The 26,138-nt window shown below is 36.1% G+C and overlaps 1 protein-coding gene across 1 annotated transcript in view; it reads right to left on the bottom strand.

Annotated features, from left to right (window-relative positions):
* Positions 1-26,138, bottom strand: part of CAMK2D (calcium/calmodulin dependent protein kinase II delta) — a 305,299-nt gene that overhangs the window by 32,946 nt on the left and 246,215 nt on the right. Inside the window, 6 exon segments of the mRNA NM_214381.1 lie at positions 7,093-7,141; positions 16,231-16,268; positions 19,480-19,522; positions 19,964-20,047; positions 20,293-20,415; positions 22,755-22,849. Of these exon segments, the coding sequence (NP_999546.1) occupies positions 7,093-7,141; positions 16,231-16,268; positions 19,480-19,522; positions 19,964-20,047; positions 20,293-20,415; positions 22,755-22,849 (432 nt within the window).

Genomic DNA, 26,138 nt, shown 5'->3' with positions numbered 1-26,138 from the left:
TAAGATTTACTTCTTTGACTATTTTTGACTTAGTTTCTCCTGAGCAAATTAAAGGAATTATACAGCAGAAATCCATATCAGAAAAAAAGGGCTGCTTTACTGACAAGAAGAATTGCTAAAAGATACAAACGTATAACTGCACAAAATTTCTAGATATGTTCAACTGGTAGAAAATAATACAAACTCAGCAAAGTACATGGTATTCACTAAAGTTATTATTTTATTCTGAAAAATAATTTCAGAATTATAAGTTCATAGTTGATGAAAACAATTATGATTTAACTTCTGCATAGAAATGCATGAAGTCCAATAGTAATTCTAGCTATTAAGTTAAAGTAATTTTACATGGTAAATACTTTAAAAACATGAAATTCAGCCCTATAATAATTTTTACTAGAATGTAGTTAAAAGTACTCATTTTATAGTTCATTAGTACTATAATAATTTTGGATTTACAGGTTAGCAGACACCAGTTTTTTCCCACTGTAATAACATTTCCTAAAACTGCAGTGATTTATTCCTGCGATTCCAGTGATTTAATTCAACTTTGGACGAAATGCCTTTGTATATTTTGAATTGTTTATGTTATTAACATATATTAGTTTATTATATATTATGATGTATGATTGCACGTACTTTAAAAATATGAGACTGTATAACAATCTATTAATAGCATTGCATTCAAGTGGGATAGGGAAAAAAATCCTGCAACTCTGTATTATTGATTTCATTATATAAACTTTGTAACCTGGGGAAACCTGAGCCACAAACTTATGCAACTTGCTTAAAGCAACCTGGATAAAAGCTGGAACTAGAAACAGAGTGTAGCTTCAGATTCCAATCAGATCCTCGCTAATATTTTTTTGTATCAGTTAAGAAAAAAAAAAAAAAAGAAGTTAAATATGAAAAGATAAAGGAGACAGGAAATAAAATATTTTTAAAATGTGCACATAATGTTAAATTTAACAACTTATTAAAAAACAGATACATAAAAAGTCATAGTCACTGTACATAACTATACTATAATGTAAATTAGATCTTATTGACCATGAAATATTTGATTATATAAATTTTTTTTTTTTTTTTTTTTGGTTTTTAGGGCCACACCTGGGGATCGAATTGGAGCTGCAGCTGCCAGACTATGCCACAGCCACAGCAAGGCAGGATCCAAGACACGTCTGCGACCTACACCACATCTCACAGCAATGGTGGATCCTTAACCCACTGAGCAAGACCAGGGATTGAACCCAAATCCTCATGGATACTAATTGGGTTTGTTGTAACCTGCTTAGCCACAATGGGAACTCTCTAATTATATAAATTCTAAGTCTGATTACCTCCGTATTAACTTCCATATAAACTAATATCTATGGATAGTAAATGTAAATTTTTAAACTCTGAGGTTTTAAAATAAACTCAAAGTAAAAAATCTGGTAGCTTAAGATTTAGAAACTGATGGCAAGAATCTTATACATGCTTTTAAAATTTAAGCAGTACTTAATAAATAATGCTACATTATTTTCCTATGGAATTTTCTGAAAGTGCATACAAATGTTTGCAAATTTGCTAAAAGAATTTTCTTTTGGAAACTTTAAACTGAGAAAGGGTACTAACTTAGAATGAACCTATGTTTTTCTAATGATAAAAGGGTAGCTATGTGTTTTTGTTAGTTGTTTTCATTTGCTTTGTTGCGATTTCTAAGCTGGGGTTGTCAAGAGTTTTGACACCATATTTTGCCAGCAGGGTTAAACAAGTCTGAGGCTATCACTTACAAACTGAAGATTCGAATCAATCTTGTAGCAGGCAAAGAGTAAAGAGAAAAAGTGAGTGTGGGGGGTAAAATAAAGGAACGTGAATAAGAAAAGAGAAAATGAAGTGACTTTACGTTGGTGGAAGAGTAGAATGAATTGTGCATCAGTCCTATAAGTTACTGGTCCTGATTTAAAAGTTAAAAGGTCCACAGGTAGACACACACATACAGAACAGAATTTTTGTAAATAAACCTTTTTAAAAATTGGAGTTTGGGGAGTTCCCATCAAGGTGCAGTGGAATGAATCCGACTAGGAACCATGAGGTTGAGGGTTCGATCCCTGGCCTCGCTCAGTGGGTTAAGGATCCAGAGTTGCCATGAGCTGTGCTGTAGGTCACAGACACAGCTTGGATCTGGTGTTGCTGTGGCTGTGATGTAGGCTGGCAGCTGTAGCTCCGATTCGACTCCTAGCCTGGGAACCTCCATATGCCACAGGTACAGCCCTAAAAAGACAAAAGACAAAAAGAAAAAAAAAAAAGAAAATTTAAGTTTGGATTAGAAACCTAAAAGAAGTTACTCTACACTATACCACAGGTCTGCTAAAACCTAAAGGAATGAACATATTATCAAAAGTCCTTAAATATCCAGGAGCTTCTTGATGTACAGATCCTCTTGAAGTAGGAAATGCATGCCAGACAAGTGCTGAGTTACAGACGGCATGAAGATGTGAAGAAGACTGGCAACAAGTGGCCCTCTGCCCAGGGAAGCCTACATAGACACGAAGATTTGCACTGAACAGTTAAATCTGAGTATTTAGTCATCACACTATCCACGAATGTCCGGATTTATAAAAGACACATACACAAAGCTCATTAATCAAGTGATTCTGTAGATTAGCTGCAACTCTCATATCCAGGTGTCATCACATACCAGGCCCCACTTAAGACATAAGGCTGTCAACACCTGTGCCCTTAAAGCAGGCCTTACGCAAACATTCTATGTAGCTTCATTACCGGTCACCTACTTGTCAGCAAAAGGAAGAAGAGGATAAACAAGTATTAAGTCCCCACACACAGCCAGTCTCAGCAATACATTTCTGCTCGCTGTACAGAGCTCCACAGGCCTAGACCTGTAAGAAAGATGAAATGCAGCAAGAGATCCAAGAATTTGCTGAATGGTGAGCTGAAGGGAGATGCCGGAAGCAGGATGAAAGACAGATCACTTAAGGGCACAAGGAGCCCAACTTGGACAGGTGTTGTACAGCTCTGGCATTCTGGGAAAGAGCAGCGGGTGGACCAAACGGATGCACATCCGTCAGGAAGAAGGAGCTGGCTCTGAGCAATGGTCCCGAGCAGGCTAGGAGGTGGAGAGGCATTGTGGCACACAGCGACAGGCCCTGCAAACCGTGGCTACAGCCACAAACCAAAGGATAGTCTTCACATGTATACAGTTCAGAAAGGACTGCTGCCATATTCCACTGGCTTTAGGCACCCCCATACCCAATGGAGGTCAGTCCTGTTGGCACTGCCATCTACTCACGAAAGGCTACTGATGCAACTCTCCTGTGATGCCTGAAATTAATGAATGTAATTCTTCTACTAAAAATATATTCAAAATGGAATGACTATTTCAACAATTTTGGACCTAAAAATCCTATTTTGAAAACATGATAATTTCTAAAGGAAAAGCTTCTTTGAAAAAAGTGTATAATGGGCTGTTCATATCACAGTGCTTCTATGGTGATAACTATGCGTCATTAAGACACTCATTTTTTTTTTTTCAACTATTAGCATCTCTCCATTAGGCTGAGTATACAGATGTAGTGTTAGAGATAATATTCGGTTTCTGAATATGGGACAAAATTAGGAAGCTGCTCACAAGGTCAACACTAGGAAGTCAGCACACCATCTTGGAGGAAAAAACACCAAACCAGAAGCTTTTCACAAAGAAGAGTTGTAAAACAACATAAATCCCTGAGGATGACTGAGAGGAAAATGTTGTGGTTATAACTAAATGCTGAAGGTTTTTAAGAAAAGAAAATAAAAAAATTTTAGATACAAAATGCACTTCTCTTGGGTCTCACTTTTTCAGTAAATTTCCTTCGTATGTATTAAAATAAATGGCTTAAAAATTATAGCACAAAGGATTTTTTTCTGTGTAAAATGTTTTGACTGAGTTGTTGAAAGCTCTTGAATAAGACTAGGTCACAAAGAGAAGATGAGGAGCTCAGGCAAATAGCAGACATTCAATAAATAGGTCTTGAATGAATGAAGAAACTGAGAACTGAGCTAGCCTAGATACAAAAGTAACACAGATTAGCCTCTTGAAAGCCAAAGGGCATTTTGAATTGAAACTAATAAGCAGAGTTCAGGGAACATGGGTCTTCTCCAAATCCTAGCTCTTTCAGTGCCCCAGGTTCCACTGAACGGAAAGGACCCTTAAACTACCACAGCTTCTGCTTTCTTCCTCCTTTGACAATTGCTTTTCCTCCAGAAGAGGCCATAAAAAGGTACTCTGTTCTTGGTCCACCTCATTGTTGCCTTTGGCTCAGTCACCTTGATGTATTAGTTTCCCCTCCTACATTTCTTTACAGTGGAGAGGAGTGGATCTTCCCCTGCTGTTGGTCCTAGGGATGGGACAGAATGTATATGTGTAGATACATTGGCATGAGAAGCATGTGATATGGTGTTCAAGGGATCATACACCACCACAAAACGATGCAAGTCTAGGTGCTAGTGTTAGCTGGGACAACCGGCAGCATGAGTGCAGCATGTGGCTGCATGGAGGAGCATGCTATGGGAATATACCTTTAAGAATTTGTTAAAAGTGCGGTGTTTCACCCTGATGACAAGGTTGTATACGGAAAAGATAAGGTTGGGAAGTGTACTGTGGAAGAAAGACACCCAATTTGGTGGATGGGATATAGTTTTGCAGTGAGGGTATGGTTTCGGTCAAGCTATACAACTGGTCTTTGTGAGTTCCTAGATGTCAGACATATGGGTAACTTTGTGTTCTAACACATTCCGTACCAAGCTTTTCAGAGCTACAGCAAATTCTGAGGTGAAGAGAAATGAGCACAGTCATTCAAATGTGTAAATATATTAGGGTCTTTCTGAAAGACAGTACACTGATTAATGGAGAGATTCCCATACAAGCCTATCACCACCATAATAAATACATTAAAAACACTGATGACAATTTTATGTACTATTTGTCTTAAGAGTCAGAATGATGGCCTGGGTGATCTTTCAAAGTGTCTTCTAGTCTTAAAGTTTCCCTGTATCATTCAGTATTAAAAAAAGGTTAACCACCAAAAGGCTCTATGGGTCTTAACAAGAAGACAAAGGGGGCCTAAAGTGTCATGTATGACTCTGGCCACACCCACACTAGGCCAAAAAGCAGACACTTAAATCATTTATTCATGGAGTTCAAGGAAATGAATGAAAGCACTTCGGGCTCGGTTATCAACTGGACATGTCTTTTGATCTCAATAGTACACTTAATTTCATCTGGTGTGTATAGACTCGGCGTAGCTATAAAGACAAATACTGTCTCAATTTGTGAAATCCCAGAGGTAGGATGAAACTCCTATCATTTTGATTTGAAGAGAAGAACTGTTTTCTGTGAAGTACTGTTTTAATTTTACTTTACTGCATACATATGAGCTATATGGCAAGACTGTCAGGGACTCTGCTGATATATTGACATTTACATAAATTAAAGGCAATCATCCTAATCCAACATACAGAATGGTGAAGGGTCAAATTCAGGTAAGAAAAATCACTTATTAAAACCCTGCTGTGATCACCTAAGAATAAACATATTCTTTGGAGCATGAATTGCAAACAGTGAGGTGTTGGTATTGTCCTAATTTTATTCAGTTATTTAAAGATTCAGTCTTACCAGTGGGTAAGGGACAGTTATTTCTTCTTTTTGATTCTTGCTCAAGGGAAGAATGTAAAAGTTACATAAACATTTTGCTTGGCTGAAAGAGCTAATGAATCCAAAATACTTATAAAGATGATGCTTTCTGAATCATTGGGAAAACTAAATGGCACATCTGCTTATTTGGTTAAAAAAAATCTCTTTATCTAATATGACTGGCATCAATGATTCATAAAATTACTTCAGTTCAAAATTTAGCTCAGGAGCAAGAGGGAGATGAATAGCCCTACTAAATAAAACCCTCTAATCAGCTATCCACCTTTACACTGTAAAAAATAATGACTGACTACCTCTAGCAGAGTTAGGTCAGTGCGCTAATATAAATAGAGACCACACTTTAATAGTGTCAGCTGTTCTATTTGACCAAAGAGGAAGAAGTCAGCAGAGGTGACTGGCAACTTCTGGTCTATAGCCATTTTTATTTCCCAAATTGCCTATATGTCTCTTTGACCTGACAATTTCCAGGTTCTTTATTCTATAATAGGAAAGCAGGTTTTCAAAGCTATAGCTTACTAATGCCACCTATAGAATTAAAGCCTGTGTGATACTATTAGGTGATAATCTTTCTGAATAATGTTTAATTATCTGATGAATCATTTCTCTGAATTTGTCTTGTACGTCCTTTCCTCAAATAGTTCTTTCCTTTCCCCCATTCTTCTTCTGGAATGGCTTCTAATTAAGTGGCCTATAGAAATTGAGTTACATACACCAAATTAAGAATATATAATTATAAAAACAAATGGAGCAAAAAGAACACTTTTAAAGCAGCCATGAGACCAAAAAGTAGAAAAGTATTTGCAAGTATGTGTTTAGTACGTATGTGCAAAAGTGCTAAGACGTCTGCAGAAATGCTGGCAATGACTCATGTACGGAGCTAACATAATGCCCAGGCAAATGACTGGAGATAAAGAACATAGTAGCAAAGTGTATGAAAAATCGAGGTTAAAAAGGCAGCCAAATGCAGAATTCCATTGAAACCCACTTGAGCCCATTGAAAGTTTTAAAAAATGGTTATTAAAAAGTTTTTTAAAGGGAGTTTTAAACTCCCTTCTTGAATGTAAGTTGTTTTCTAGGCATACATTTTGTATTTACCTCTTGGCTGACAAAATTACCATGTGATATTATGATCCCAAACTGTTGTTACTAGTTTAAAAATCACAATGTGCTTGTATACATGCTGTTTATAGTTTAAAGACAGAGAAAAGACTGTAATCTGAAGAAAAACGGACAAAATCAGTACATATAATTAAAACAATAATGTCCTTATAAAAAGAAACATATTTTTGTGTCTCAGAATAAGCCTAGTTCCTAAACTTTTTAGTTATCTGAAACAATTTTTTTTCCCTAATATATATGCATCTCTGAGTCGGGGTTTTCTACTTCTGATTTAATCATACCTTTCACATCTTCATCCTCAATCGTTGTATTTGAACTCTCAGTTGACTCCTGTTGAGAAGAAAACACTTTTAAAGTTGCAAACAATAGCTTAACTTTTCTCTCTCTTAAAAAATTGGTGAGTGATGTATATATCATGCAAAATTCTTCAGCAGGCTGTGTGCATATGCTGACATGCAAATGGACAAATACGTTAAGTGGTTTTAACAGAAATAAAATGCCAAATGCTGCAAACATGTCACAAAGGGAGTACTCTGGTTGCCTAATCCCTGAAGCATGATAAATAGAGGTGATGTGTAGGAGCAGCAGATGTATGCAACTTACTTTACGAGCTGTGTAAGGATGTGGTGTGTTAAGAGTACCCATAAGGCATGATTCCTCTAAGTATTGCTGAGGAACTGAATATATTAGCCTAATGAATTTGAACCTTAAAAAAGATCATTTTTATTTTTAACTAATTAGTAATTAAATTAGCCCCTTCTTTGTGTAAGGCACTATTATCAATAACTGAGCACTGAGTTTATAAGCTATTTGCTGACTCAGTTGTAAGAAAAAAGCATTTCACTGAATGATCTGATGAAGAGATTAGGGGTACCAAGCTGAGATATGCTGAAAGTGCTTTTAAGAAGAATTTCCATGTTTGTGACCAGCACAATGGAATTATGTAAATAATTTACCCAAGGAAAATTAGATTTTTTTTCATTCATTTTAAAATTAAAACCTGGCTGTTATTGTTAAGAACCTTACTCCTATAATAAAAAGACAAACTGTAAATGAAGCTGCAGATTAATAAGCACACTTAAAAATACACTATAACTGTCAGTATAAAGATACGTTCCTTAAAATGATTTGATACATTTTTCCATTAATAAAATATTTTCTAGCAAAGAAATTTAGTAATATTCATAAGAAAGACCCAATTTTCTACTTGCAGTGATTAAAGGCTAGTGCCGAAAAAAAAAAAAAATGGAAATTTTCAATCAACAGCCATGTGTTCACTGATGAAAAACAAATTCTGGAAAATGATGCAAACATCAGTATACTTTTAGACATTCAATATTCAAAAAAGGGATCAATTTATATAAGTATCCTATATAATATTTAAGCCAAAGGGGCAGACTAATTAAAGCTATATCCAGAGTCTCCACACACACAAAACCAAAGCAAAGGGTCTTCATGCATTTCTTAAAGTGACCTAGTGCTCAAATTTAAACTCAAGATGAAGGTAAACCCATGCACTGTAAAAAGAAACTAAGACATGTAAGCAAGATATATCATGCAACAACTCTTACAAATGGTATAGCTAGAACTATCGAAGTGTCCACTCCAGCTGCTACTCTTGGTCTTTCACTTGCTAATGATATCGAAAATAATTGTTCACATGTGTGATACTCCTGACTACCTCAGGTCTTTTAGGGACTTAGAACATTTTAAGTGTCATGACTATAAAAGACATCTCATATTAAAGAACATAACACTTCATGTCTCTTTAATGATTTTAATATTGAACATCTAAATGTTAAACCAGAGGAAAGGCGTTTTCTAAAACTTTAACACTGTTGATAAAAGTAAGGAAAAGTAAGACTATACTGTACTTCACATTTGAGAAAAATCTGAAGTATTTTTACCTCCTCTTAGAGATACAATAATGGATGAGAAGTGATAAAGTTGAAAGATGGAATACATTCAGAAACTGTCTTTTCATTCTACAGATATGTATACAAGTATTGTTATTTAGTTAATGTGCTGTGCAAACAATTTCCAATGGATAAAGAAACATCAGTCTTTCAGGATACACGGTTGAATGTCTGCTACTGAAATGCATATAATTCAACAAAAACAAACATTTCACAAGGAGTGAAACTCTGATTCTCCTCAAATTCATGCCAAACAACAAAAACACCACCAACGACAGGGAATTAAAAAAACAAAAAACAAAAAACAAAACAACAAAACAACAAAACAAAACACTATGACAACAGAATAACTAAAACTCAAAAGCAAGATTAAATTTAAACGAATACTTATGAACTCAAGTTGATTTTTTTGAAGACAGCGGAATGATCTAGCAAGAAATTCTACAATTTCATGCAGAACATATCTAAAGTACAATGTGCACAGATAGGCATGAGGGGAGAAAAACAACTAGATGGAACTGCTTAAGATACACAGTCATCAGTCATCTCAAAATAAAGACTTGTTAACCGGACTTTTGTTGACTAGTGGTATCAATCACTTCTCTTTCCAGATGTCATTCATTTTTTGCTTTGAGGGAAATATGTGTGTAGTTCCAGATAAATTAGGCCCAAAAGGAAGTGTGGTAGCAAAGGGTAAGGATTTTCTTTCCTAATTTGAGATAATGAATTAATTTTCCTCTGAATATTTGATGAGATGTGTAATCTTGTTAAGGCAGGATGATGTTGATTCTTTCTGAATACCTTGTTTCCATCAGGGTTGTGGATTACAGTAGTTTGGGGCTCCTGAGTGAGAACAAAATAGAGAAAGAAACAGTTCGCATTGGTAAGTACATTCTCAACTAGTGTGAGGGAAAGAGTGAGCCAGCTGACACAACTAAATAGTGACAAGAGCTTAAGCGATGTTAACTACTGCCAGAGGTTGCAGCTGACAAAATCTCTGATGAAAGAACTCCCTGGTGAGCCCATGAGATAGCACCTCAATACCAGCAGCAGCATGCAAAAGACCTTATTCGTTATCAGTATACAGACAAGGCTTTGAAGTTTGGAGACCTAAAGAGGCACTTGCTGTTTCACCAAGTCCTGTACCACAAAGAGCTTTCCTTTCTTCTTTAACAAGCAGCCAGTTAATGTCTGTCCCATAGAAAACTGGCCAAGGGGCACTGGTGTTGAGGACTCTGAGAAGATCTCAAATTCTTTGTGAAGATATTTTTTTTAGCTGTATTGCTTTGAGGATTGATTATGGTGTCATAAAACACAGATAAATACCCTTGGAAAATCTAGAATCATCGGATCATGCTCAAAAAAGGGATATCCCAAAGAATGTATTCCACAAGGAATTCTGAGAAATATTTAAAAGGTTCTGGCATCAATCATAGAATCACTATAATCTGCGACACACTGCTGCTAAATTCCATGTTAATTCATATATATAAGAAATTTCTGCTTTATACACTATACATACACCCAGATTTGTTTGTCAAGTCGTGTTTTTCCATGAAGCAACTATTATTTTTTCTTTGCTTTCTACTAGAAAATTGAAGAAATATTTCCAAGTGGAAAACAGCAGTCAAATAACTGATGTAAAAAGATTCAGTGTCCATACATCATTGGCATGCTTGACACTTTCATTACCTGATGTCTTGGCAACCAAGAGTTACTGCAACCCATGGAACGTTCTCCGATCATAAGTACTCTCCCCACTCAAGTGTCTCATCTCTACCACAGATTATGCTGCAGCACTCAGCATATTTACTGCTTCCCTTCTTCCTTTCCCTGGCCAGAGGTGTGATCAACATTGTTTTTCTGCCAGAAAGGAACCTGTAATCATGATGTGTCTAAGTGTTTTTAAATTGAGCCTTCTGGGGAACCCTAGTGAAACAATATGCTAACATTTTCCATTCATTTGAAATTAACAGCACAGACCACTGTAAAACATCAGAAACATTTCTGAAAATTATGTCAAACATGGGATAGTCTGGGGACAATATTATGAAGAGTATGGAATGCTAGTATTTAAATCTTGAATTTTAACATAGTGGGGTTTCAAAGTGTTAAACTGATTGAGTTGTTAATAGTGTGAATTTGAGAGAAATAGAACTGATTCCCATTGATAATTCAAAGCTCTGTGCTGTGCAATTTCATTCTTTGGATGAACGTGAAACAGTGATAATTTAATTTAAAACACAACAAACAAAACGCTTTAAATTATCCAGTGCCTCTTTATCTCAGAAAGTGAGCTCTTTCAAAGCCTGACTGTCTTATAATAAGAAGGAAAAGGGAACTCTGAATAAGGTCTACATTTACTTTTGCCTAGCAATAACCCCCTTAGCTCTCCTTGAGGTCAACATTTGCATCATGAAAGGAAGAAACCAACCATTGTTTGCATATCTAGAGCTACCATCAGAAGAGCTAAGAGCAAAGAAAGCACATTCTACCGTATTTCTAAGGCAGCATGCAGCAATTTCAACTACAGAGACCACAGCTAACAGTACAATGGTCAACAACAAAATGAGATCATTTCATGTTAGAAACACACTGCTTGACAACTACCTTAACAAAAAGAAATTAACTGTTTTTCATATCTTAGAAAGCAAAAACGAACAAAATCCAAAAAAAATTAAAAAATATATATGTATCTATATAGTGAAAGCAAATGAGAGAAACAACAAAAAGAGTAAAGAACTTAAGAAGGGTTACAAAGAGTCCAGGTATACCAGCGCTGGGGTAGGAATATTTTCTTTGGGGCTGGTTACCACGTTGGCTTTGTTGTTTATCTGTAGGTATGCAGAAAATAGAAACAGAGACGCCTTAAACCCCTTGGTAGCCAATGTATCCACACGTAGCATGTCTACACGAAGAAACAGACCCGAAAATAAAGAGCCACTGAAGATGAATGTTGAACGTGAAAGACATTGTGATGACTGACAGAATGATGCTCAATTCTAGTCTCCAACCGTCACACCCAGGCTATGACCATGCCTATGATGGCGGAATGATAAAAAAGACTGGGCTGCTTTGGCTGTGCTACCTTAGCACACAGCCAAAGAGCTGCTTCAGCAGAGCTCAAATCAAGCTTCAGAGTATGAAATCAACAGAAACCTTTTCATACTCTTCATGTTGGATTCTGTTTCCCAGCTTCCAATTGTTCACTGTTAGGATACATTCCTTCTTTCATTTGATTCTTGAGCCTGAAGTCACACATGGACTGTCTTTCTCTGTGGAGCCATCATCACTTTGTTTAGTAGGCATCCAATTAAAACCTTAAGTCTTCTGATGAAATGCAGGCTTTGTAAATAGATTTCTTAAAACGATAAGTCTGTATCGCCTTTAAAAATATATCTTCAATTGTATATGGGCAAATTGAGCTCTACTATATTCTGGATGCAAAATGATTTTATTGTTCACGAATGTTTGAGAGCAAAACTATGTATTCTGTCAAAGTGTTATGGCTACTGTTGAAGACTTTATTTGGTAATACCCTTCCCTTGCTTTAACATAATTGGTTTTGACCTTAAAGGAAGATCATTATCACAATGGAAGCCACTGTTATGAAAACAACTCAGAGGGTCAATAAGTATGGCAATGGTCCCACAGAGAAGACTCTTTGTTGACAACTGGCAACATGAAACTACAATTGAGTTTGAGTAATAAAGAACCAAAGACTGAAAAGTAATAATCACCATTCATTTAAACTCATGCATGACAACTTACATAGTGGTTATCAAACAAATATAAACATTCATTTTTTTGCACTATATTATCTAGTTATTTCCTTTACATGTTATTATCTAAAGAAGTATATCCTCTAATTTTGGTATATATGTACTTAAGGACTTGAAGAGAAAAACATCCTGCATAAAATAAATGAATACCAGATGAATATTTACAAGCAATTACACCAATTTAATTGTTTATATTTCCCATGAATTCTTTCCCTTCACATTTGAAACCTATAGCTCATACTGAAACTAGTTCCAAGAGGAAGAGAGAAGGTTCAAAAAATTAACTTGGGTATGTAAATAATTGTTTGCTTTTCTATTCATTCCCATTTGTGTGATTATTTGGTATCAGTGTTATTTAAATGAGCCAAAACACTGTGCCCTATGGTATGCAGGAAAGGAGAGAAAGCCTGGTGCCTTTTACTGAAAAACTCTTTAAATATTATATCATCAATCCATATTTTTGCAGATAGTTTAAATTTTTTCTTTAAATAAAATTGCAAAATTGCAAAGAATTTAACATAAAAATTTGTGCTACAGCCAAAGAGATAAGAGATAATAGAATTTATTAAAAAGGAGCTAAATTTCAGTATTTACATTAGTATGGAATATATTGGGGAAAAAGGAGGGATGCACACGCAAGTAATTTCCTATTCAGGAAGAGTGCTTGGCAAAACACAGCTGACATGTTATCAAATGATCAGATGTACTTAAGATTAAAGCACACGTGTTTAACATGCTACTTTCAGTTATTATCAGTGGATGCAAAGGATGGAAGAGGAATATATGGAGATATCTTCTGTTTTGAAATATGCGACTTGGTATTTTCCTAAGATGTGGTTGCCAAGAACTGCTTCAGTGACAGTGTCCCACATGCACACACCTATGTACACACACTTATCTGCACAAGCACACATACACACGAACATACGCTCACCCGTGTTCACACACAGATATGCAGCATACACACACCATCATCTCTTCCAAGTCAAGGCTGTTTTGTCTGGATGAGCCACCCTTTATTGTCAGGCATTGGTGAATATGAGTTAAATGAATATGTGCCCCAACCACCACTTTTACTCGTGTTTAAATATATAGTTAAAAACTCTTTTTGTTGAAGATCAGCTTAATCTTTTTTAATGTAGAAAATCTTTTGAACATATTTTTAATATTAACTAATTAAAAACAATAGGAGAATTTCTAGCTAAAAGGCTAGGAACACTTCCTTTTTCTTTTTTTTTTTGGCTGGCTCGCAGCTTATGGAGTTTCCAGGCCAGGGATCAGATCTAAGCTACAGCTGCAGCAGTGCTGAGTCTGTGGTGATGCTGCTGATCCCACTGCTCCATAGTGGGAACTCCAGGACTTCCTTTTAAAGAGTTAAATATCGGGAGTTCCCTGCATGGCTCAGTGGTTAACAAACCCGACTAGGATCCATGACGATTCGGTTTCGATCTCTGACCTTGCTCAGTGGATTAAGAATCTGGTGTTGCCATGAGCTGTGGTGTAGATCGAAGGCGCCGCTCAGATCCAGCATAGCTGTGGCTGTGGTACAGGCAGGTGGTTATAGCTCTGATTCCACCTCTAGCCTGGGAACTTCCATATGCCCTGGGTGTGGCCCTAAAGAACAATAAATAAATAAATAAAGAGTTAAATATTAGGTATGGGCTCAACCACAGCTGTCATTCAAATGTCCAAGAGCTCTAGCACTTTTGTCTGTGAAATGTAGTTCTTTTATATTATGGAAGAAGAATACTTTTATTTAAAAAAGTAAATGAAACCAGATATTTAAATGATGCCCTGAATTATTCTTACAAGGCATGGACAAGATATTCCCATTTTTCAGGTGTTGAGTTCATTCAGTTTTGAGGTTAATAAATATTCTTCCTGAGGTGCTTAACTAGGATGGGTCCATTGTAAGGTCACTTTCACACTATTTATAAAACTCCATGGTGGATGCATTATGGTTTATCTGAACTAAGAATCACCCCTATTTTAATAATCATGATCACCATTTAAAAATAATCCTATAGCATTTCTTCACTTTTCACAATAATTACAAACATTAATTATGTCATGGGTCTCTTTCAGTTTGGGGAGAAAATTGTACTTTGTCTGATAAAAGATCCTATAATAGCATCTGGATGAAGGTGTAAACTTTTCCATTTAAATGGAAAACAATAAAATTTGAACATGGGTACTGTGTTTTGACGATTACTTAACAGTAACTTGTAATGGTCCTATGCTTTCCCTACTTACACTAACTTAGGTAAATATGACTTGTTCTATTCCTAAGTGTGAATTTCACAGGAGGAGAAATCTGGCAGATAGAGATCCTCACCATCATCTGAACACTCGAACTGGACTTCCTTTTCTGAAGTGACCAGTCAAAGAGAAAGGAAAAGAAAAAAAAATATGACCGGTTGAATTTTTATGGTATCAAAGCATGGAGCACAGAATAATTTTGTCTTTAGAGAGGAACTCTAAGTTCACTAGAAGAAAAAAGTTCGGGAAAAGTTTTTTTTCTACATGAAGATACAAGTGAAAATAAATATCTCAATAGAAACTGTGAGCTCTGCATCACTGAACTATATATATATATATATAAAAAAACACAGGAGAAGGAAACATTTGGAAAATTTTAAATATCACATTTCCACCAATGTACCATTAGGAAAAGGGCAGACATCGACATTCATTACTAAAACTTAAACTGAATAAACTAAGCTGAAGGAAGGAATCGTTAAAGACTGAGGAGAGGAATTAGTAAGAGGTAAATGCCATCCTAAGAGGAAACACAAATGTATGGTCACCATAGATCTGGAAATTCCCAAATCACACACAGGTGCTGAAGAAATGACTGGGCATGGACATAAGGAGTGACAGATGATTTTCTGTGTTATATATTCAAAATGAACTGACCACTTGACTTTGGGTCAAGTTCAAATGTTAGAAAATTAATTAATTCCCAAGAATGCTGAAGTGTTCATGAGGAATGTAAGCGTCTGCCATTAGAAGAGAAAGAAAAGGATTAAAGAAAGAAAACACTGAGGCAATAGGCTGCAAAGATAACAAACATAACGCAAGTATAAAGTTATCATCCATCAAAAGTAAATTCCCATGAAACAAAGAAAATAAGTTGTATTATTTTTTTTAGAAACCCAAGAAAGTCAAAATAGTCTACCGTTATCTTTCTTGGAAAATTTTTCTAATATTTGTTCAGTATGTTTATGTTAAGTCTGCCACAATACCTTATGACAGAACAAAAACAATTAAGATCTTTATAAAAACTGCCCAGGCACAGAATTATAGTCATTTCAGGTTCGATTTCCTAGATTCAATGCCTTGATTTTTTTTTTTTTCAGGCTATACATTTCAGCAGCTTTTAGAACACGGCATAACTATGTGGAAAACCATTTGGTTTTTGTAGATTTTCAAGTCACCACATCTGTTTGAGGCTGTAGTAGAGAGGATTTAGACATTCAGTTTCCATATAAAGCATTCTTTTGTCATGATTATTTAATGTATAAAAAAATAGAAAAAATGCAGCTTTTGTTATATTAGTCTCTTTTGTATCTTAAATTATTTTCTACTTCAATCTGCATCCTTTATCAGGAACTATAAACGTATAAGCTGCAATGACTTGGAACTTCTATTATTTAACATTTAAAAAATGATCCAGCATTTCAAAGTCAGAAATGAGTTTAGGAGTGCCTGTTTAACTTACCTTCACTCCATCAGGTTTCTTCAACAAACTCTTGGCTGCTGCAGAATGAGAGTAAAATCAGTTTAGCGAGTTATACATTGAAACGCATAGCCAGGCAACAAAACAGACTATTATTTCCTTCTACCATCTTTACTGAGTTATGGGCAACATATGCCAAATTATCAAGGTCACATTGATGAGCGTGAGCTTACAGGACATTGAAGTACAGTATCGCTTTTCTTGGTCTTGCCACATCAAATTTAGAACTAAATTCTTATTTAGTTCATTGAATATAATTGGACACTTTGCCAGTTATATTATTGGGCTTTACTTCACTGTTGGTTGTGAAAAGGATACTGGAACTTTAACTGGACTATGCTTCTGTAATCCAGAAAGTTGATTTCAGTCTTCAGACATCAGCTTACAGACTGTATTACATGTTCATTTACACCACAAGAATGGTGACCATGTCAGTTCTACCACTTGAGTCCCTCTTCCTAGAAGTTTAAAACTCATTTGTGAAAATGTGCTCTGGCTAAATAACATGCTTAATATTTGAAATCAGATTATTTTGGTTTTACAAAAAAATATTAATAGTTATATTTAAAACGAAATGGTATACTACTGACCTAGGGCAAAGTTAAAAAATGCTGGCACATTTAAAAAAGGTATTAGGTATTCTATTATACTTCAAAATCAGAAGAGAAAGGCTTCATAAACAAAAGCCTTTTACACTGAAAAATTAAAAATCATAAAATGTGGGGTGAGATAGAAAACAAAATATCTTCAACTAAATCAGAGATCTAAAGTACATGGTCTTATATGAGACAATTGTCTTTGGAGGGGAGCTTTTAGCATTTCTTCTGTTACTAAATTCCTTGAGTATATTAAAAAGTGAAGTTGTCCTTTCAAAAAATATACTTATGAATGAGTACATATGTGAAAAGATTACATAACTGTCAATGACAATTAGTAGATCAGGTGTAGAACATTCACACATATGTAGGACAAAAAGACACACTTATGTTTCCATTTAATGTTAATTTTATATATATATATATACACATACATATATATATATATAGTTAAATATATCAGAATAGAATTTGGCAACTGAAATGGAAATATCTAGCTACAATAGAACTGCATGAACATGTAATTTCCTGACATCCATTTGATTTGGGCCATCATTTTGATATCATTTTGTTATTTTAAATTTATTTAAAAGATAGAAAAATGTTAATTTTATTTAGCATTTAGCAACAAAGCTATTAATTTTTATTAATGAGACTGTAAGAAATAGTAGCCTTAGCTATAATACTGTGTGCCTGGAGCTAAAAAGCCATATTAAGTAAATCCTGTGGCAGTTAATAGGTTAGAAAGCAAACTCAGAATCATTGGAATTGCAATAGCAAGCAGAGAGAAGACATGATTTGGGGTAAGCAGGGATTTGGCCTGGGAGATGCAGAAATGTCCCTTTTGGTTACTATTCACCTTACCTCACAAGAAATACATTCCACATAAAGGGAGAAAAGAAAAAATAAAAACAACTTTATAACCATATACTCATGGACAAATTACTTTAAAGAGCATGTTTGGCAATGAAACAGAATGAATACTCAAAACTAAAATGCAACATCAACTACAAGATGTAACTGAGTCTAATGTTATTCAGTTGGTTTTGAAGTGATGGATTAAAAAATAGTTTGCTTTTCATGCTAAAACATTCAGAAACGATATCAAATCCACATATTAGTCATGAGTTTTTAGTTTACGTGATGATGGAAAGGAAAATGTGAGGTAAACAAAAAGCTTCTATACATGGGTGCATATATTAATCAAGGCCCAATTTATGTCTAAAAGTGTATTTAAGAATTTATCAAAATATATAACCTTAATTCTGAAGATTTTTTTTCAAGTTAGTTTGTCATTAACAATATATAAGTCATCCTACCTTTTAGTGATTCACTATTGGGCCACAGTGAAATATTAATTTATTTCATATAGTATATATTAGTTGATATTTAATGAGATGACATTGAACTCACCCATATAAATGACAACTATATTGATCGACTGTTCATAAAACAGGTAACTCGACAAAGCTTTTACTATACCACACAAATTGGACAAAATACATACAACTGACTAACCCAGTGCCTCAATTTGTAGCATTATTCATTGTATTATTATTGTTGTTGTTTAACAGGTCAGTGGAAGCCTTTGGAAAACCTCCTATGATTTCACATTATATACAATGGGGGATTAGAGAGGACCATTTAAAAAAACTGGTTGAGACATTGGTAGAACATTTGATAATGATACGGATCATCACCTGATATCACTACAGCATGTAGCAGGAATCAAGAACTTAAGACACAGCTGGATAATTTGGTGCTTCAGATGACTATTTCTGGCACAGTTGTCTGACAATTGTTCCAAGTCTAACCAGCCAAACAGTAAGTTTACCAATGCTACTGTCTCAATGCTTCAGTCCCTCCCCAGATATAAGATTAATCAGCTTTTACCAAAATTTTATTTTTGCAAATCTGATCCTTTGAAGTAACCTATCAAAGAAGGGGGCTCCAAAACTCAATTTTTGGAGATAGTATATACTTTATGTTGACTGTGGAGAGTAGTTCCTACAATAAAGAAAGAGTTTAGCTTCTTTCAGCTCATTATTTAACAAACTTACTTTTGCCAAGAAATCATTTCAAGGAATGTTTATTACTGTGGCGTACATTCTCTGTAAATTCTCGAGTTTAGATACCTTGAAAAGTTGTAATCATTCTTATAGCATGCCAAGATACTACAGTATCTTTCAAAAAACTTGGGCCTAAGAGAACTGGGTTCCTCTAAGGGTCTTCTAAAAATCTTGCTTATTGGGATTCCTTAAGAGAATGAGACAAAAAAGAAACTATTCATAGTTATTACTTTAGGAGATATCAATTAATTTTATGTTGCAAATCCTGAGCTCCAAGTCGGAGGAGTACATAGCTCCAAACTGCACCACAACAGGGATGACAGAGGGTTTCAGGTCCTGCACCAGTGGGTGGGGTCGTTTGGGTGCCCCTGGGAGGAGTGTGGTCACGTGCCTAATGCCTCTGAGAGATAGCACCCAGGGAAAAGCCTCCTGGCAGCCCCCAGTATGGAAGAAACCCATGCCACACATTTGCCATCCCTGAACATCGATGTCTAATTATTAAATTTTTAAAAATTAAATTCCATAAGGTCTACTAGAGAGGAGAGCAGAGTTCTTAACACATGTACCTGAAAAATTCCTCGTAGCCAGCATAGTTGTCAAGATGGCACCCTGTCAGAGCAATAAGAATACAAGATTAATGCTGCCTTTGCAAATCTTTGACCTAACAAATAAATAGTTTGGGTAACACATCTCCTAGCCTCACATTCAGTCAGGGGATTTTGGTTTTTGGTATTTGGTCTCCTGAGAGGGGCAGGCCTAAGTTTCTCATGATGCTGGGACCACCCTCATGTATGCGGCCAGATTCCGATAATCCATTTGCACAGCTAGTTTCCATTCAAGGGAGGGACCGCAGAACTCATTATCACAGAGATCCTAGCTCTTCATTGTAGCTTTAATTCTAGTGTATATTCCATTTACCCAAGACCCAGAAGAAGAAAAGTATTGAGGCTTACACATTTAGAAGCCTTTGCTAAGAGTCATTTCCTCACACAGAATCTCACTGCTCACTCTGCCAAATCTTCCTCCTCACACAAAGGTAACATTTCTTACCTTTAGTTTTCTTCTGGCATTGAATTTCTTCAAGCAGTCTACAGTCTCCTGTCTGTGCATCATGGAAGCAACAGTAGAACGTTGCTGGAAGAGGAGAAACACAAACTTGATTGAGGATGTTTAAAAGATATTAGGCACGATAGTATTCTCACCTTCATCAACTTTTTTTTATTAATGGTGCCTGCACCCAGCTGATAAACTTGTAAGTATTCAACTTGTAAGAGCTCCTAGTCATGAAAGACTGGTTTTGCTAAGACTATTTGTAAAAAAATCTTAAAGGAGAACATTTTCATTTTAGCTTCTGAGGTCTCTGGAGAACTGTCACTTACACAGATCCATGGGTGCTTCAGTGCCTCTGAGGCTGTGATACGCTTGGCGGGGTTGATAGTAAGCATTTTATTGATGAGGTCTTTGGCTTCAGGAGTCACTGTGTCCCATTCTGGTGATGGAAACTTTAAAAATATAAGTGTATAAAGAGTTAAAAAATAGATATACTCAGTGGAATAGGGAAGAGTCAAAAACACTAATCATTTCCTTAAGTAATGAATTTCTTTATAAATTTGCTTTTTGTATGTTATATTGTCTCTACATATAGAAAAATTTATTTAGATAAGTATATACCCCTCTCATGTATATATCTATATACTAAGATACTGAGTGTAACTGACAAAGGAAAAATATATATGCTAAATGCCACATTATAACTGATACATTTTAAAATTTAGAAAAATAAACTCAATATTCTCATCCTCTCAGTGCATTTTTGCTTTGATCTGAAAGTTCAATTTTATGCAATCTATCTCATAATTATTTACGCAATTTTGCTAAAGTCAATAAAGTTGAGAAGTTGTCACATCATGATGCTATCATGACAAGGTTCAAAATGACGTACTCCTTCCACAACTCACAAGCAGTAATAGCAGAGATATTAAGATAGCTTCAATTCCTGTTGCCAAACTGACCTATTATTTGTTGCTACTTGGAGTGCAGCAGGGAGAAGAAATTTGAGGCCACAAGAGCCTCTGCAGGATTTCATTTTTGTACTTCAAAAAGGTTAATTGACTTAATTACAAATCTCACCAAAGTTTATGAAAGTAACCAATTCTCGTAACTTCTATTAGTAATCCATTTGTATAGTAATAATATAATAAAGTGATTTACTCTAAATTTCTGTAAATTTTTATTGATAATTATGTAACCTTACTTTCATATAATAAGCATATTTAGTAGAAATACTATTCTTCATGGGTTAAGAAAAATATATATCACAAATATATCTTGTTTCTAAACAGGATATCAGGTTCTTTTCCCAATTCATGAATTTTTAGAGACCATCTTGGAAAAAAGCCATTGTCACTGTGTCATGGACTTAGGTTAGTTAACTTTTAGTAGTTATAAAATGGGCACTTTGTGACCCACTGGCAAAATGAAACAGAAGAAAAATGACATTGGCACTTTAATACATGCAAATTTTGCCAGTTTAATAATTGTCATTTTAATCGTAGAAGTTTATTTTGGGCAGTTGTAAAAACGTGCTGAACACCAGGAACTACCGAAGAAACACTCAAGTCTACTTTTACATGCTGCGCAGATCTGATGGCAACTGGAGGGCTGGGTTCAATCTGAAGTAAGGTGGCCCAGGCCCTTTTCTTATTTTTCTAACTTTCGCAAAAGTGGAAGTTTCTTCACATTCACCAAGCAGCGCATTACAGAGTGAGGTCTCTCTGTAGGGATGCGTAGTTCTAGTCTGTAAAGACGGTGAATGAAGTGGGTTGGCCAAGTAAATCATAATTTGCTTGAATTATTATTAGTCTGGCTAGGAAGGTATGCTTTCAAATGAAAAGATTGTAAATACCTGTGGTACCCACATCCATCTCAATATGACATTGAGTCAGAAATGCATTAGGGAGTTCATTAGACCGATACAATATAATACGACTTCTCATTTAACTTCTGTCACTTTGGCACTGAGCTTTGAACTTGTGCTCAGAAGGTGGACCTAATGTTGCCTACCACTTAGTTAGCTCACAGTTACTACATAGGAAAGGCATCTCCAGGCCTGGCATTCTCACCTCCAGAGGGGTGTATGAGGTAAAACCAGAGGAGGTGGAAAGTCATATTGATAGACATATTTGGTCAAAGGAGAGAAAATTACACCAAAGAGCACAAAGTTAAGCCACAAAGGAAACTTAGATAAGACGTTACTATTTAGATAAAGAATTTAACTCATGTGCCTACTTTCAAATATTCTAACTGTAACTGAAATGTATTAGAATTATGATTTTCAATTGTTTTTCAATCGTGAAACCAAATGAAAGCTTTCACAGAAGCCCACTGGGTAAACAAAACAAAAGCAGTCAAAACTGACATAATGAAACAATGTTTTATTCGGTACACTGATCATTGCCAAGTATTGCTGTGATAAGCATTTGAAAATACAATTCAGCTAAACAGGTAGTAATCATTTCTAACACAAAAATCTTAATTTTGTGTATGTTTTAAATGAATGAAGAGCCAAAGGTTTTGACAAGCAAGGTCCTTCCTTAGAGACTTCAAATTGTTTTCCTTTCAATCTTAGGAGATAGTAAGCTAAAAGTAAATAGAAACTGAACATATACACTGCATTTCTTATTCTTTATCTCCCTTGCCCTAAAAGAAAGGAAAATAATAAGGAACATAACTGCAAATTATGGTTAAAATAGCAATGAAAAAATTCTAGTTCTTGGTCAATAAACAAACACACAAACCCTCATCTAAAGCAATCTAAATAAATAAAACATTTATTACATACATCATAAGCTCCAGCCTTGATCTGCTGATAGAGTCGGTGTTGGTCTTCATCCCAGAAGGGTGGGTATCCAACCAGCAGAATGTAGAGAATGACTCCTGGAGGGAATGAGCATATTAGCATAATGTTAAGTCACAGAGACAACACTGGGTGCAATGTGGCAGGTCCACAAGGATAAGCCGCACCAGTTCAGACAGAGAGAAGTGGATGGTTGGTGAACTCCAGAGAGACATGTTCTGATCTCCTCTGAAGTGCTCTGTGGGGGATGAATCCTGTTCCTCCTATGCCCGAGTGCTCTGACGATGCGCCAGTCCAACACACGCACCTCGGGATTCCAAAGATGCCGCGCACCTGTGCTGTGGATGACACATCTGGCCCCCCTGAACTCTGCCTCTGCATCTGTCTAGATACCATGTGATCTGAATCACTTTGTAGGCTGACATTTCAAAACATAACCAGTTCTTATTGACTGCCTTAGTCATTCTGCTGCTAATTAGGACATTTTGTGGAGCGATGGCGCCCTGGTTATAAATTCATGCTCTAAATAGCCAGAGTCCCTGGGAGTGAGAATCGCACACAAGGAGATGAAAATCCTTTTCTCTTTAATGATCCTAGTCTTCAAAAACAGAGTTTTTCAATAAAACAGCTAAAAGTGTGGTACTACAGAAGAGGATATGTTACACCAAGAGGGAAAAGGACAAGGAGGATGAAATTGTATAGAAAATTCGAAGAATTAAATGCTCAGCTTAAATACAACTTCATGTCATTTTTTATCAATGTGTGCTTACTCACCAATTAATTTAACCAATATATAATTTAAGCTAAAAAAAGTTTTTTTTTTTTTGGTTGTGATGATGGTTCTGTAACTGTAAATGTAATGAAATTTTGAGTAATTAAAAAATAAATAAATTAAAAAAAAAAGTTTTGGCCTTCACTGTCTTTTTGTCTTTTGTTGTTGTTGTTGCTATTTCTTGGGCCGCTCCCTCGGCATTATTGTTGTTGTTGTTGCCATTTCTTGGGCCGCTCCCGCGGCATATGGAGGTTCCCAGGCTAGGGGTCCAATCGGAGCTGTAGCCACCGGCCTACGCCAGAGCCACAGCAACGCAGGATCCGAGCCGCGTCTGCAACCTACACCACAGCTCACGGCAACGCCGGATCATTAACCCACTGAGCAAGGGCAGGGACCGAACCCGCAACCTCATGGTTCCTTTCACTGTCTTTTAACTTGCCCTGAAATCATACCTGGGGTCTAAATGTTTCCTGGAATTGTCTTCTTTATCATGACATGTCCCTTGCTCCACTTTTGAAATACTTTATAAACACTGTTTAAGGCCATTAGTTTCTTTTCTAGCCCATTGTCCTGGAGGAAGGTCTGCCATTTCTCCAATGGTTCCTGCTTGCTTTTCTTTTTTCTTTTTTTCCCCAATTTTATTGACATATGCCAAGAGTCCATGGGCAGCACAAACGTATGAACAGGAAAAAAAAATCACATGTACAATAATTCTTTAAAAAGTGAAGGTTAATTTTGGGAGATATCAGTTCCCCTTCACCTCCCCCTTAGACTTCCAGTTTCCATTACGGTTAAGCCTCTACTAACCTAGCATTAAAAGAAAAAAAAAAAAAAAGAGGAATACAGGAATATTTACCAAAAAATAAAGGAAAAAGAAAAACAGCATTCAGGAAAGAGAAATGTTTTCCCGCTCAGATGGGACTCTTCATAGGCATCTAATGAGGAGGTGTGCTGAGGGGTGGAGAAACACAAACTTCAGGGTGTAAAGGTACAGTGCATTTGGGTTTTTCATCTGGTAATGGCTCAGGAAGCCCAGAGTCTCTAGGGCATCACTCTGCCTGCTTTTCTTTTGCTGAGTCCCCTTACCTGGAGAAGCCTGGAAGAGGCGCGTAAGGCAGGTGAAATGTTGCTTGGCATGCTTTAGTCCCCTTTTTTTCCCTCGCCAAAGCCGATCTGTCTCTTTACCTTTACTTTGTTAAGGACATCTAGCCCTGCTCCTGTCCATCAGTCCTGACATCTTTATGTGACAGACACTGTTGCAGCTCATATGGCTTTGAACAAGGACTGCCCTCGACTTTTCTAACCTGCTTCCGGAAGACCCAGTTCAAAAGCCGATCATTACCAGAATGAGGCATTTTAAACAATATTCTTACATAAAAACCCAATGAGGCTTTTAAATCAAGATGGAAAGTAACTTTATCACAGTGGAGTTTAAAAAAAAAGGACAATGCAGAAAATCACAATATTGGTACTTTACCTTCACAATATAAAAATATTTTTTCCATCTTTCACTAATAGACAATGTGCATTCATTTAAATTTCTTTTCTTTTCTTTTTTTTTTTTTTTTTACCATCTGATGTAACAGATGCATCTAATGGTAATAACGATGATGATTCGTGTGTCTGTGTTCCCAGGATGCAAGTAGAAAAGAGAATGTACCAAAGTAGTTTTAACCCTCAGCTATGGTTTACGGGATGAGGAAGAAAATCAGCTCTGTAATGAAAATAGTCTACATTAATTTTGATGAGATATTTTTCTAGTAGACATCTGGAGTTCAGCTGTTATAAAATTTTCAAACAGACTCACAACCGTGCCATCTAGCATTCTGACCTAGTCCTGGCCTGCTTCTGAGGCTCTGTTCTTGTGTGTTACTGGTTGACACTTGGTGGCAGCTCTCTGGAAGGAAAAGCTCAAGCAGCATTCCCCAAGAATTAGCAGCCACTATGTATATTAATGCTCATGCTTTAATTGTCTGATTGAGGGGTTTTCACATACAAAAAAATGTACTTTTAATAAAATAATAGTTTAAATACAGTAGATTTAAAAATACTTTCAGGTCAGAAGATTTAAAGAAAAAAGCTTCAAGACACTACTGTGCAGACCGATGTGAAATTGTCAATGCCTATTTATTTATTTTTCTTTTTTTCTTTTTTATGGCTGCATCTGCGGCATATGGAAGTTCCTAGGCTAGGGGCTGAATTGGAGCTGGAGCTGCTGGCCTACACTACAGCTACAGCAATGCAGGATCTGAGATGCATCTGCGACCTACAGCAGAGCTCAGGACAATGCCAGATCCTTAATCCACTTAGCGAGGCCAGGGATCAAACCTGCATCCTCATGGATACAAGTTGACTCGTTTCCGCTGAGCCATGACGGGAATTCCCCATTTATTATTTTTTAAAGCCAAGAAAGAAGTTCAGTTAAAAACCAGTGATTTGGAGTTCCCGTCGTGGAGCAGTGGTTAACAAATCCGACTAGGAACCACGAGGTTGCGGGTTCGATCCCTGCCCTTGCTCAGTGGGTTAACGATCTGGCGTTGCTGTGAGCTGTGGTGTAGGTCACAGATGTGTCTCGGATCCTGCATTGCTGTGGCTCT

This window comes from Sus scrofa, chromosome 8 (genome assembly GCF_000003025.6).
Source record: "Sus scrofa isolate TJ Tabasco breed Duroc chromosome 8, Sscrofa11.1, whole genome shotgun sequence".
NCBI lineage: Eukaryota > Metazoa > Chordata > Mammalia > Artiodactyla > Suidae > Sus > Sus scrofa.
Note: the sequence above shows the minus strand (reverse complement) of the source record. Positions and strands in the feature narration are given on the sequence as shown.